The sequence below is a fragment of the Cariama cristata genome, unplaced genomic scaffold (genome assembly GCF_000690535.1).
Source record: "Cariama cristata isolate BGI_N322 unplaced genomic scaffold, ASM69053v1 scaffold1052, whole genome shotgun sequence".
Classification (NCBI taxonomy): domain Eukaryota; kingdom Metazoa; phylum Chordata; class Aves; order Cariamiformes; family Cariamidae; genus Cariama; species Cariama cristata.
The window spans coordinates 31,140-46,317 of NW_009605272.1; the positions used below are offsets into that span (position 1 = coordinate 31,140).

A 15,178-nucleotide genomic window follows, 5' to 3' on the forward strand; every position below is an offset into this window, starting at 1 on the left:
ACACTGGCTCTACAGGAGCCAGATGGTTTCCAGTAGTTGGGACTCACTGTGCTGCATGGTATTTACATCTTCACATAGTTATTTTTTGGTCCAGATTCTAGAGTTTGTGAAGGCGAAGCTGAAAAGCTGAAGATACCGGAGGTCCGAAAGCCAATGACACATTATATAGAAAGCAAACGTGAGCAAATCAGAAGAATTGTTGAGAAATCTGACAAGATGAAAGATAAGATCATGAAGAGAAAGGCAGAGTGGGATGAATTGTGAGTCTTGGACTCTGTGCCCTTTTAGTTCTGCTTTTTGTCTGAGGTCAAGTAATACTATTTAGCTGTCCTATGGCACTATAATATCTCTGCTTGGTTTTTGTATTTCTGATGCTTGTAATTAAAATAGATGAGTTTTCATGTATCTCTGAGTCTCAAGAGAGCATTAAAATCTTTCCGTTAGTTTCTATGGTTCTTCTAAAGTATTAAAAACTTGAATTCAGCTAGGTAGCTGCATCTTCAGATAGGGAGTAAAAAAGTGTCTAAATCAATCATGACCGAGGGACACCTAGACCATTACAGTCAACTCTCAGTTAACCCTACCAGCACCACATAAAGCAGATGCGGTAACAGCTGGGTTAGGTCAGTTGTGCTAACATCATGGCCATTATGTGAGTGTTTGTGATATACCTTCATGCTCCATGATGGTCTTTATCTTGAGAGGCAAGAAAGAGGGACAAGACAGCTTTTAATACTCATGGAAGTGCAGAAGATTTTCATTAGATGAATGACAGGGAACAGGACCAATGTAGAGTTTGGAGTACAAGGCTTTTTAAGGTTAAGTGTTTAACATTGTGCTGTGGGCTGGTGGAGTGTTGACACACAGCTCCCTGAGACTGAGAGCAGCATGTACTTGCTAAACCCAGAACTCAGTCCAAGTGTAGAGGTTTAACCTGTCCCATGGCAGAGCTATGTTGTAAGAGTTTTTTGGGAAAAAAAAATAATCTGAGGTTTTCATTCAAATGTGCAAGGATATTCTTCTCAAAGTAGCCACTGGTTTCTGAAAGAGGTGTGTGATTCTTGATCCGTAGCTCACCTCTCAAGCCTTGCTGCAGAAATCAGAAGATATGAAATGACCCTCTTTGTTCATCTGTGTGCTTTCTGTCTTAAAGTTCAGCTTTGTTTTGTACCTACTAGAAACAAAAGCAAACCTAGTGATGACTATGAGAATCCCAAGGATGCTGAGGACATCAGAGAAGCACAGGAAAATATGGGATGTTATAAGCTGAAAACTGCCACTAAGTACAGGGTCCCTGACCACAAGCGTATGAACACTGAGAAGAAGGTGATGCAGCTTACATCCCTAGAAGTGTTGGTATGTAACTGATTCACTCGTGTGTATACTTGCCCCTTTTGGGGGCAGGGAGAATAGTGTATTAATCACTGAAGAAGTTTTTTGAAAGGAAATCAAAGTGGATGTGGGAAGAGGCCTTGAAGGACAGACTGTCTTGAATCAGCGTTAGTTACGAATCAGCCTTTCTCTTGTGAACTGTTAGTGCTTCACCAAACTCAAACCTGAATCACTCCAGGATAACTCTCAGCTGGCTCTTTTTAAATGAGAGAGAATTTACATTTTCTAGTACTTCAAAGCTGTCTTTGAATTCTTCAAAAAGTCTTATCATCTAGTAACTGGTATGCTTTCCTTAAAACACTGAGCTAAATAACCCCTACCATGAAATATCTCTACAAAAACAGGGATGTGAGCAAGGACGTGTGTTTCTTGTGTGGCCTCTCCATATTTGCATTTTGGTAATCACTACTTCTGGGTACTAAGCATTGGAATCTTCCTGAGAAACCAGGTCTTTTGGAACTTTGTGTGATAGGACTCCTACAGCTACCACACGTCTTTTAACCACAAAGACACAAGAAGCTCAAATGTTGTGTGGTATCTTTATTGCTTTCCTTGTGACTTCTTTACCCCCATCCTTCTTCTCATAGGAACTGTTTTTCATTTTATTTGGCTGGAGTGCAAAAGAGTGACAAATTTCTTTATCTAAAAGAACAATGAAGAAATATATCTATTGAACTTGGAACTGTCTAGTTGCTTTTTGGTAGGAAGGCTTATTTCTTGACCTGCTTGCTGATAGAGGAGCCTCTTCACTGCATGGTTTATCTTTGTCTAGTGAAGTGTAAGTTATACTCTCAGTGGCCCTGCGTCTTCTCCAGTCTTATCCTCATGAACTGGTTGCCTAATCTCAGGCACGCTCTAGGCTGGGTTGCTTTGATAGCAAGGTCTAAGCATTACAGAAGCAATGCTAAGGTCTCAGGGATCATTTTAATCTCGTGCTTGGGCTCCAGTACTTCATTGTAGTGCTGATGTTACCAGATACCCAGTGATTAACCTAACTTAGTAGGAGAAGCCAATACTAACAAAGGAAATAGTTCTTGTAAAATCCAGGCTTATACAGACAAAGAATTTAGGTTACTTCAGGTGGCTGGTGTATAGGGTTGTTTTCTTTCATAAAGATCAGAGAAGTTTCTGCCAAATATATTAATGTTAAATCACATTCGATTATTATTTCATGTGAAAAGAATAAATGAATACAACATCTCCTTATCACAGAATCACAGAATGATTGAAGTTGGAAGACGCTTCTCATGGTAATCTAATCCAAACCCGCTCCTCAAGGACAGCCATCTAGGGCAGGCTGCCCATGTCCAGATGGCTTTTTATTATCTCCAAGGATGGAGACCCCACAACCTCACGGGTCAATCTGTGTGAGTGCTCAGTCACCTTCACAGTAAAAAAGTGTTTCCTGATGTTCAGAGGGAACCTCCCATGTTTCAGTTCGTGCCCATGTCCTCTTGCCAGTCACTGGGCATCACTGAAAAGAGCCTGGCTCCATTCTCTTTGCACCCTCCTCTTTGCACCCTCCCTTCATCATCTTAGTGGCCCTTCACTGGGCTGTCTCCAGTAGCACCATCTTTCTCTGGTATGGGGAGCCCAGAACTGGACACAGCACTCAGGTGTGACCTCACCACTGCTGAGGAGGAGTCATCTCTCTCGGCCTGTGGCAACACTCCCTAGTGCAGTCCAGGATTATGTTAGCCCTCTTTGCCACAAGGACACATTGCTGGCTCATGGTCCACTTGGTGTCCACCAAGACCCCCAGGATCTTTTCTGCAAAATTGCTTTCCAGCTGGTCAGCCCCCAGCATGTACCGGTGCGTGGGGTTGTTCCTCCGCAGATGCAGGACTTTGCATTTCCACTTGAACTTCGTGAGGTTGCTGCCAGCCCATCTTTCCAGCCTACCCCTCTGGATGGCAGCACAACCCTCTGGTGTATCAGCCACTCCTCCCAGTTTTGCATTATCAGCAGTCTTGCTGAGGGTACACTTTGCCCCATCATCCAGATAATTAATAATGCTGAACAGTATTATTATCACTGAATTTTGAATATAGAATTATTACTGAGGCCTGCCTACAGGCCAAGGAAGATACAAACAAGTTGTTACAAATAGGCTTTGCTGCACTTGGCTGTTTAATTCCCACCTCTGACATCTGATATAAGTGTCACTTTTCAGATAAGAGGATTTTCATCTTGAGTTGGATAAAAAATATTGAGCTGATGCCAAAGTTTTCTGAGTTGACTTTGGGACCCTGGATTGCTGGAAGGCCTGAAGAGAATTTGGTTTGGACATCTAGTGGCTTGTATGAAATCCAAAAGCATCTGACAGAATGTTACTTCTTGCTTTTAATATCGATATCTATTGTACTTCAAAAATTCAGAACTTTGTTCCACTTCTAACCACCTGCAGTAGCTGTGATTTCAGCTTCACCATCACATATAAAAGACAAGAATCTCACCTGCCTTCCAGAACCTACATTTATGGAGGACTGCATCAGTATCTTAGAGGTTATGTGAGATAATGGCTTTGTTTCAATGACTGTGTCAAAGTCTAGATTTCTGTACAGCAGTGCATTTGGCCATGTGTACAGTGAAGGTCCTCTCAGGTATGTTTCTTTTGTCTTGAGGATGGAAGCTTGCTTTACAAAATACTAAAAGAAATGTAATTTTCTTTTTGTTAGTGTATCATTTGTACTGTATGCCTGAAAAGAGGGCCATATATCAAAGCTGAGATACTCTCTGTATTTAATGAGAGACAGCCCAAATGACTAATCCTCTAAAACTCACAGCTTATTTTTACAGCCTTTGTCTGCTTCCTGCACTACTTCAACATCTCATGTCAAGAAACTGACAGTCAAGTCAGGAACTGAGAGAATGCAGAAGCCTCATTTCCCTTCTTACCTTTGTTATTTTCTGTGAAGGAGGGGAAGAGAGGTGATTCCAAAGATTTTAAAACCATAGACTGAAAGATAGTTGTTTAAAAAGGCTAATGTGTGGAAATGGCGCAGAAAAGAAAGCTAGTATGGAAAGAAGGAAAGTCGGTATGACAAGCCTCTTAACCATTACTTGTGTTGGGGAAGACTACATACTATGTAAGTGTTCCTGGGGAATCCTACTAAAATAATTTTTCGTTTGCAGATCCATAAGAGGAAAGCAAATATGAACAACGAGATCATGTCATTGCGAGATCTCAAAGTTTCTACTATTGATGAAATCAAGTGTTTAGTGCAAGAATTGAAATCCATTCAGGCAGCCTTGGATTTATCAGAACGTCTCCCTCTTCCCCTGATTCCTCAGTTACACCCAGATGAGGTTCCAGAAAAGAAATTTGAGTATGACAGTGACATCCTCCTGAAGTTCAAAGAGGAGCAGGAGGCCAAGGCAAAGCTGCAGGAACAACTGGAAGTGTCTCCCTCATCTCGTGCATTTAGGCATGGGTTTCTTCGAGCTCCTTCCATTAAAGAAATTGACCCCATGGCACAGGCTGCAGGTGCACGCCTGATGAAAATAGCATCATCTGTGGTCACAGAGCAGCGAAAGATTTTTGAGATTGAGAAGGCAGAGCCAACAGAAATGGAACTGGACATTTTAAAAAGGGAGAAGATAAAAAATCTATACTTGCAGGAGACCTTGATCAAAAAGGTAGGAAATCAAAAGTTATTTTTGTCAGATTGAACAATGCCACTGCATCAGAAATAAAACCAAGGCCCCTTCCATCTCAGGATTGCAGCTACTCTTGCCTTTCTGAAGTTCAGGAAAATGCTATCTGCTGCAAATTTACAGTGTAAATCAGCATAAACCCCTAACTGTGACCTGTGTGCCGACTATTATAATTTGAAAATCAGATCTTAGGTTTCTTACTGATTGTTCCATGAAACTATGAGCTTAGTGGCCAAAAAAGACATTTAAAATGTTAGAAATTACTTGAAAAGAGACAAAGAGGAAAAAAAGGAGCATCACTACAACTCTGTAGATTCATGATGTTCTCAGCTCTTAAATAACTGTAGTCCTGACCCTTTGGTCTCAATGATTTTGTAGAAGTGGAAAAGGTACAAAAGAGAGTAACCAAAATGGTTAGTCATGGAAAAACCTCTTTAAAAGGCACATCTAAATGGATAAAGGATCTTTGGCCTGGAAAAGGGGCAACTGAAAGAGTTGTAGCAGAGGTGATAAAATTATGCATAGGATAGAAGAGGAGAGGGGGAATCATCTCTTAAAAGGAGAGATATCAAATGAAATGGTCATGTAGAAAGCTTAAAACATGCAAATGGAAATAATTTTCCTATCCAACAATAACTACGTTTTGGAGCTCAGTGTTAGGATGTGGGGGAAGCTGCAATTTGATAAAGCCTAGAAGAAACATTCAAAGCAGTTGAACACAAACACACTGCTTGAAGCTCAGGATGTCTCTAAGTTAGAGGGAAGTGTGCCAGAGGTGTACCACTGTTCACTTGTTTGCTCCATTTTGTACCGTCTTTTCTCTAACTTCTGCTATTGGCCACTGACTCTTTGGTCTACCCCAACACAGACACCCTTCTGTTCATGTGTTTGAAGGTTTTGAGAGAATATCCAAATGCTGCTGTGACCATCACATATATATAAATTGATGTTGGCAGCTGCTGGTACTGATTTAAGTGTAAAGGTAAGAGCTGGCAGGTATTCTGAAAGAAGTCTTGCAAGGCAGAAGATGTATTTATTGCTACATCTGGGATTGTTACATGAACTACTTCAGGCTACTGTAAAACATCTGAAGAGTAAAATACTTCTGAGGCGGAGTGGGACACAATGAAACATTCCTGTGAAGCCCTGGTGAATCTTTTACTGTTGTGCTGAGAACGAAGACACATTTGGGGTTAACTTTGTCTTTCTAAGCACTTCAGTAATCCTTTGTAAATAGCATGGATGAGTTGTTGATCTGGCAGAGAGAATTTTTCCCTTCTGCTCCTTTCTCTAGCTTTACACGTTTAGCTCCACTCCTAGTACTTCCCTGTTCCTCATTTGACTCTCTCACATGTTGCAGATCAACGCACTGGTGATCAACTTTGATGCTGAACTTCGCTTTCTGCGGCACAAGAAGCTGAAGCTGGATGTGCAGATGAAAAGTGCTGATCTGCGCTACATCACGTGGTATGAAGAGCTGCTTATCCTGAAGAACCTCGAGAAACATGAGAACCTTCTCCAAGGGCGTGTTAACACCCTCATCAGCGAGCAGGAGGCCATGCAAGTAAGCCAGCCATGTCTCTCTGGATTTAACAGTACCACTAATGCATGGCTTGAAACAAAAGCAAGCCATAAAGTAAATGGTGGCATCTTTTTGCTTCATTTTAGCACTCATCCAGCCTCTAGTGCTAAATTTTGAAAAACAAGAAACTCTTGACGATCAACCTAGAATGGTCGCTTTTAACTTCCAATAATTAATCTTTTCATAATCTTCACAGTTGTATTTTAATAGGTACTTCATGATGTGGAATAAATGACAAATCATATACTTAAATTTAAGGTTTTGCTTGATTGAAGCATGGGTTTAAAGAGAGAAAGACAAGTTTTGCATTTCCACATCTTCACAGATACATCCTATAGACACACATGTGGGTTGTACCTTTTAACTGAAGTAGTTTTTTTATTTGTTTAGTCAAAATTGAACAGCTACCTTGCACAGATGGAGGATAGGAAGCGTGAGATTGTAAAGCTTCAGGAACGTGAGGAAGCTCTTTATGCCAACTTCCAGGCATCTCTTGGAGAAAACAATGAATTTGCCCATTTTCTGACAAAGGTTCTGAAGAAGAAAATCAAGTGCATGGAGGAAAAAGAAGTAGGAAGAGAAGCAGGTTGGAGATACTGGTCTTTTTGGTTTATGAATTTGTTACACATACTTCCATGTGGTCAAGTAAATGTCTCTCAATTTAGCTGGAGCCCTGGGTACATGCAACGCTGAACTCAGTTCAAAAAACCATAGATCAGATTTCTTTATACCCAGATTTGTTTATATACCCACTCATGTTCTGTGGCAGCCATCTTGAATGGTAACAATGATGCAATTCAGTCTCTAACATGACTACATTTGGTCTGATGACAGCTCCTGCAATTTACTTCCTGTAAGTCAATATTGAGGACTGATAATTGGTATGAAGAAGAGGCAAAGCTTTAAATAGATACTTCTTATGCTGTACCATTGGGAGCTTCGGATAAGTGATTAGTCTGCCACATTCATGACATTCTCCTTTAATCTGTCCATTGATTAATGAGAGATCATAGACCTAATCTGCAATCATCTGTTAGTCACAGGACTAAACATATTATGAAAGGGTTTAATTTATCTTAGTGACTCGGTTTTAAACTGTTAAGGCTAGGTAGTTTTACTGAGCTAAAATGCTTGTGCTCTCTCTCTGACTTGGCTTTCGATTTCAAGTGGGACACAATTAGCAAAAAGCGCAGACAACAGTGATGCTTTTGTGACAGTTCTGTGCCTCTGTATTTTGCTTGGTTGATTAATCTCTGCAGTAGAATGGTAAACTCACACAAAGTTTAAATTCCTAGCACATGTAAAGAGAGGAAACATTATTGAAGAAAGTCCCAAAAATGTGCCTGTGTCTGTGCCTTTGATGCTACTAGGTGATCTCTCTCCTTCATTTTTTTTTTTTTTCTTTTTTTCTTTCTGTGAAATTATCAGATCAATGCAGTAGGCACAAGGTACCTGGATTCACATATTACCAGGATGATCTTTCATGGATCATGGGGATTGTGTTCCCCAGCACACTGGTGTAATGCACAGCTAGTGGGTTTGGGGGTGTCCTGCAAGCTGCCAGTACTGTCCTTTTTTTCCAGATGAAGAAGACGAGAATGAAGAGGAGAATGATGAAGAGTCCAGCCTGGGGATTGCTGAGGAAAATTCTGGATCTGAAGATGAAGTCTTTGATGACTCTGTTTGCCCAAAGAGTACCTAAGCCATCATGTCCTTGAATTGACTACTTGTTTAGCTTTACAGAATTTTTCATTATCCGCTGCATATTAATGCCATTAAGGGCCAGAATATGTGTACCCCTCCTGAGTGCAGCATTTCTCCCCAGGAAATCTCAGTGAAGATAATGAAACCTCTGGTAGTATAGGGTACCCTAATTTAAAAGTTTGGAAAAATAAGACTTAGCTAAGGACTAAGAATTAATTATTTTGTGTAAAGAACCATTCACCATTTCACGGCTGTTTTCTGGAGAGAAAAGGCTCCTCTGAGGAGCGGAGCTGGACGGGGGCTGTAGCTGTTCCCTGGGACCCTGCTGCCTGGCCCAGCTGATCCCTGTTCAGGGAAGTTCTGCGGGGACTCTACCGGCTGTCAAATTAAGCTCTTCGTTACCACCTCGTGGATTTGTGCGGCAATTGCCTGTTGCCAGGCTGCTCTCTTAAGGGTATCTGAAAAGTTAGGAGCTTTACTTTGCAAAATCATCTTCATTCATGCCACAAAGGCAAGCAACTTCCCCCCGCCCCTCCTTTTCTTTTGTACAGGTTTAACTAGTTTAAGGTGTTGTTTTGTAAAAAAAATCTTTGAGTGATATGTCACTGACCATGTAACAACACTGCTTTCTCTTCAGTTAGAACTTGCCAACAAATTACCTTATCATATTTTTTTTAATTGGATTTTAACATCATTTCCACAAATTGAATTTTTGATTAACTTCTCATTCATCTCCTTTTTCAATGAAATGTTCAGAAGAAATGAAGATTTTTTTACTTTTTATTAAAAAATTCAAAATTATTAATTTAATAGGGAAATTACATGTTGCATTAGCCTCATCATATTTGTCTCTTTATGTGTCATTTTCTTTGCCTTTATTGGACTCCTTTTTTTACTATGCCTGCACTTGATTAGTATGACTGAAATCACTGCATTAGATAGAAATTCACAGATCTTCCTTACCATGAAACAAAGGAAACAGGTCCTATGAACCACAGCTTTGTTTACAAATAGAACTATAAATGATCCCTACAGCAAGTTCATCATTTAGAGTGAAGGGTGATATGGATAAATGTGTTCACATAAATGAAGATTATACTGTAACACGTATTAATTACTGGGACCGCATTACTTACAAAAGCTAACTTTTGAGCACTTGGCTTTGATGCATTTAGTCTCACTTCTGGAAACAGTCTTGACTGAATGTAAAGAAAAAAAGGTCCATCCAAGACATTCACCCCCTCATGGAGGAACGTGGCCCACGTGGTTTATGTTTGACAAAGCTCTAGGGAACCAAGAGCATGGTTGTCTTATGGGGAACACTGGGCAATATGCACAGTGGGAGAAGCTACTACCTCCAGCCTGTAACTATAGTACTGTCATAATGAACCTAAGCTATTCTTTGACTCTTTCCTTCTCAGACTGCAATGAGGCACTTTTCCAAAACACCATCCAGCTCCGGCAGAAGCGGTTAGACATTGAGAAAGCTTTAACAGAGGAGAAGAAAGTTTCTGCTAACCTCAGAAAGAAATACAATGCCTTGGCCAAAAAGGTACAGTACTGTTTTCTTCTCAGCAAGCGTTGGCTGGCTCCATTACAGTGAAAATGTTGTGCTAGTGATTTTGGCTAAGATTTAAAAACAAAATCCTAACCCTTTGAGAGGCCTCAGTTTGGGTAGAGATATCTGTGGTAGCACAGAGGCAGGAGGCAGCTCAATATGGGTCACCTGTCCTCCTGAAAAGGGTAAATCAAGGTGATCCGACCTTAGCTGCTATGAGGCTGGATCCCGGTTTTAAGTCCAGCTCCTTCCCAGCTGTCTAACCATCATGGAGCAGCAGAAACTGGATTCTCTGGTTCAGATGAAACACCTGGTGTAGCCTGGCCTATCTTCTGTGCATGTGTATGGGGATGGAGAGATCAAGGACTACTTATCCCAACACAAATGCAGGTTAAAATAAATGCATAAAAATGTTATTCTTCCATCTCTCTCTTCTGCATTTAGTTATTTTCTTTTGCTGCTTGTCATAGTAATCACTGAATAAACTCTTTTGATGCAAGTTTTCCTTTTAGCTTTTTTGAGCTTCTACTTTCATCAAGACATTTGATTTATATTAATTAAAAAAGATCTTAATTTGAAGGGTTATCCGGGATAGAGAGAGAGTTCTGCCAAAATAACGTTATGCAAGTCTTGCTTTTATTGTGTCTCAAAAATGTTCCATCAAATATGCTTAACTTACAACATTTTTTGTTTAGTTTTTAAAGGCTTTCCTAAGTGCCAGCTGCCGCATAGTCACCCTGGGGTCTGACATTTGAGACTGAATTGTTTCTTTCTCATGGAGAATCAATAAGCATTTCCAGGCATAACACAATAAAAAAATATCTTGCAGGCTATGCAGATCTAGAAGTGTTTTAGACACTAAACAAAGCAGCTGTCTGTTGATACATACAGGGCTTCTCTACTAAGGAGATATTTATGAGTGTACATGTGTACAGAGGTATTCAGGGCAGAATCTTGCTTGAATATGTAGATGAGCCTCATGTTTGCGTGTGAAATTCATCTATCATAGTATGTAAAACAAAAGAAAAAAACAAACAGCATTTTTTTCTATACTTCTTTCCCTTTGTATCTGGAACTCTAACAGAGAACCTTGCTGCCTTATGTATTTGAGTACTACAGGATTATTGTTTGTCCACAATTTGTCTTTCTGCAGGCAAAAGTAGTGGAAACCAGTCTGGACACCGCAGACAGGGAACTGGAGACCTTTCAGTGGGAAAAGCAGCAGAGACTGAATGAGCTGTATGTAGTTGTGCCTTTGAAACTCCATCAGGTAATTCAAGCTGTTGTGCACCTGCAGGTGCAGAATGGCCTATGTACTGCTAAACAATGGTGTTACTGTTCTTTGGGGCCCTTAGTTCCTGGTTCACCAGGGTCTCCTGGGAGTGAAGCGCCATTAATTGAACTTCATGCTGCTATTTCCTCTAGATTTTATTTTCCTTCGCCTATACTGACAGAAAAGAGGCAAGGACAGGCAGGTCAGCACATTGCTGAAATGTGCATAGTCTTCAAATGTTTTATAGGTTTGGCATAGGATTTTTCTTCAGGTCCATTCCTACTGATATTCTCCTGGGGAAAAAAAAAACACCACCCCAAAAAAAACAAACCAAAAAAGTCCCCAAACTATTGAAACTAACGGGAGTTTTGCCCAATTCAAGAATGCTGGATTGGATGCAATGCATTCATCTGTGCAGCTGTTAGCACAGGGATGATAAGTAGAAAATGAGGAAAACGCAAGACAATACTGTTATTTCCTCTGGGCTGAATCTTGTCCTCAGAAAGAGAGAAGATAGGCCTCTGCCTGTTCTGCCTTATATACCTCTGAGGCAAACTCAGCTCTCTCCATTTGTTCTAGCTCCCTTCATTAAAAGGTTGGTAATAAAACCAGAAGAGTCTAAGGCCTGACTATGCAATCCTGCAGCTCCCAGATCATTCAAAAGTACAGTTGGTGGGGAGTCCCTTACTCCCTCTTTGTTCCAGGTGCCATAGACGGGTAGGGCAATCACCACAGCTCTAAGTAGTCTGTGAGTCTTTGGTTCCCTGGCCCAAAATGTGAGAGTTGTGTCCACACTTACTATTACCTCACTCATTAGTTCTCTAACACTGCCACATTTGTTATCCAGAGAGACCACCAGCACCCTTAATAAGTTAAGTCAGCCTTGCTTATGGCTGTTTCTCACAGGTGGAGTACTTGGTTAATGGGGAGATGCCCAGTGACTTCTCCCAGGCTTTGGTGTTTACCAACCAGTCCTTAGAGTATCTGCAGAAGAGAATTGTGGACTTACATAATGAAATGATAATGCAAAAAGAGATCTATAAGGCGGCCCAGGAGCAACGTAAGCAGCTTGTCCAGGACAAAAAGGAGATGGAGATAAAGATTCGACGTGAGTAACAGAGACTCTAAAGAACACAGCATACTAATGCTCATTCTGTCCCCCTCACTGGGTGTGGGTAACTCACCAGATGTCTGTCTTTACACTCACACAGATGTCACAGCTGGTTACTGCAGAAAATAAAACAGAAAGAGCAGATCAAGTGGACTGTTTTGATGAAGTACTGGTAGTTCTCCAGCACTGCAGAGTCATTAGGCTGTATGAAATAATTTGGGAACTTGGTATAAGGAGAGTTGACTCAGATGAGACACTGGAAGTCAGGACTCATGATTGCTATTTCTGGCTATGAACCAGAACTGCTAGGAAAAAACGACTTTCCCCAAGGCTACATAAGCTTTTTTGGCAATTTGCTCCTCTGTCTAACATAAGAAGAATGCAAGAAGCCCTACTGGAAACACTTTCCCAAGAACCAAACCCAAAGATGTGTCTAGCACCACCCAACCTGCGGAGGCCCTATATAGCCTTGGGTGTGGGAGTGGCTTACTAGGACCGGCTTAGGGTGTGGCTTGGTGACCACACAGACGTGGTCATGGGCAAGGACAAATGGCAGTATTCGGTTGTGAGCTTGTGTGGTTTTGTGTGAATTACTTATTTACTTATTACAGAGCAAATACCAAAGAGCTCAGACAAAAAGCTGGGGGCAAGGCAGAAATTCTTATTAACCAAAGACAGTGCTGCCATTTGTGCCGTGCCCCTTCTGTTAGGACTGGAAGAGAAGTGCAATCATCTGATGATGGAGAAGTTTGGCCGGCTGGTTGATTTTGAAGCAGTTCAAGCACACTCTGTTAACATACGCATGGAAGAGTTGAAAGTGCAAATAATGGAGAAAGAATATGTGCACTCCCAGGAGCTCAAAGAGTGGGAGGTAAGGAGCAGGAAAAGGAGGAAGATGTATGTGTCGTTTCTTAAGGCTTCATTTCCCTGGGGCTGAATAGTTACACTAAAATCTTTTGTGAACATGTTCATGTTTGTTTGGGGGTTTTTTTTATTTGTCATTAATAGACCATAATGTCCAACTCCCGTTTCCCATCATCATTCCTACGTCTGATCCAGTTGCCGATGCCCATCCTATTTTCAAAATCTTTCGTGAACCTGTTCATGTTTGTTTGGGTGTTTTTTTATTTGTCATTAATAGACCATAATGTCCAACTCCCATTTCCCATCATCATTCCTACGTCTGATCCAGTTGCTGATGCCCATCCTATTTTCTCATGGAGGTAGTTGATGATCTTTTTGTTTTACTTTCCTCAAATGCATCTTTCTGTTTCAGTCCCTATGTGAAGGTCTTCCAGAGTGCTTTCCTTTGGTTTTCAGCTAGCATTTGGCACCTACTGCCTCCTCTCACCACCTCTGGTGACAAACTATTTGAGTACAGGGCAGCCCTGGCTTGTGGTTGGGATGCTAGTCTGTGCAGTCTGAAAAGTTCATGTCTCTAGCTGGGGGGCCTAAGGCTTAGCTCCTTTGGTGCAAGCAGGCAATGCTCTTATGCTGCCTTTACACAATGGCACATACAGAAGGACTAGGTACCTAATGGCTTTCTCTTTCCCACACTTTTGCCTAATGCTTTACCTACTTGTGCATTTGCAATGTTAAAAAAAGACAGCGATGACAGATTGCACTAAAGGTACTGTGGGATCAGGTGGTGTATGCAGGATCAGTCTGTTGTTTACCTCTCATTTGTGACACTTGGGTTGTGCCTAGCACTTCTTCCCCACTTCACACTTTTTGTCCTTGCTTATCCCAGCTCAACCTTTTATATCTTTCTAGGAAAGAATCTTAGACCTGCAGCAGCACCTAATGAAGCTGACGAAGGAAAACACCAGCAAGCTGCAGCAGCTGAACCAGTTCTGCCTTGAAAAGCAGCAACTTGAAACTAAGCTGGCTTCACTGGAGAATGCTCCGGTAAGCCTTTTAGCCACTGTACCACATACAGGTTTGGGGCGGTCCAGAAGCAGGTGAGGGATCATTTGGCCCTCAGCAGCTCTCTGGTCTCACATCCTGCTCTGCAGTCAGCAGTTCGGGCTAATGCTGCCTGGTGGCACAGGCTGAATGGCTGCTCCAGGTCTTGTAGAAAGGGAGAACAATGAGCTCATCCTGAAGTAGGCCATACCTTAGCTTCTCTGTCATTTCTTACTTAGCTGCTTTCTAATATTGAAACAAACTCATCTCATTTCTAATTAAAAAACATCTTGCAGCAAGTCAAAATGATTCCTTTGTTACATGGAAACGACCAAACGAATTGAAGTGTTTTCTTTGCGCTGTGTTAGGGAATAAGGCAGCCACCTGTGACAGTCTAAGTTGGTGGTCCCTCACTCTGACTTCCCAGTAGTTCTGAGTGATGAGTGGAAAAGTCATGAATCTGTCCTGCCTCTTGGAAAGCTTCACTTTCCCACTTGAAATAAATTTCCACTGTTCATTCTCCCATGTCTCATAGGAGCTATTTTCTCCCTTCCTTGCAGGGAGAAGAATTTCAGGGCACCCGAACTACTGCAATCAAAGAGGCGGCCAGGCTAGAGTCACGGCTCAAGCACATGGCTCGTGACACAGCCCACCTAAGAAAAGAGATCAATCTTCTAAGCAGAAAAGATGGGTGCTTAAGAGAAGAACTTGCTCTCCTTAGCAGAAAGGATGGGTACCTCTTCCTACAACCTTCATCACCACAGGATGCGGAGACACCAATAACTGAATTGTTCTCTGTTCTTACACCAGAAATGGTAACCAACAGTCCAAGTCTGCCTTAAAAATGAACATGGTTAACTGTGGCAGTAGTTGTACCTGGAGGTGTGAAATGAATTGCTTTGGCTATACAGGGGTTTAGTTGTATTTGTTTCCCCTATCAAAATATGACTGTAGTGACAGATGTGGAATAAAAACATGCAAATACAACTAGTAATT

General features: G+C 41.4%; 1 protein-coding gene across 1 annotated transcript in view; it reads left to right on the plus strand.

Moving 5' to 3' along the window:
• The window catches only part of CFAP44 (cilia and flagella associated protein 44), a 41,215-nt gene extending 26,191 nt beyond the window's left edge, over positions 1 to 15,024 (plus strand). Inside the window, exons 23-34 of the mRNA XM_009695867.1 lie at positions 95 to 260; positions 1,179 to 1,356; positions 4,528 to 5,031; positions 6,410 to 6,613; positions 7,022 to 7,217; positions 8,215 to 8,325; positions 9,757 to 9,887; positions 11,047 to 11,163; positions 12,073 to 12,274; positions 12,988 to 13,148; positions 14,051 to 14,185; positions 14,743 to 15,024. Coding sequence (XP_009694169.1) covers positions 95 to 260; positions 1,179 to 1,356; positions 4,528 to 5,031; positions 6,410 to 6,613; positions 7,022 to 7,217; positions 8,215 to 8,325; positions 9,757 to 9,887; positions 11,047 to 11,163; positions 12,073 to 12,274; positions 12,988 to 13,148; positions 14,051 to 14,185; positions 14,743 to 15,024 — 2,387 coding nt within the window. The remainder of the gene's footprint in view (positions 1 to 94; positions 261 to 1,178; positions 1,357 to 4,527; positions 5,032 to 6,409; positions 6,614 to 7,021; positions 7,218 to 8,214; positions 8,326 to 9,756; positions 9,888 to 11,046; positions 11,164 to 12,072; positions 12,275 to 12,987; positions 13,149 to 14,050; positions 14,186 to 14,742) is intronic.
• Positions 15,025 to 15,178: the final 154 nt, after the last annotated feature.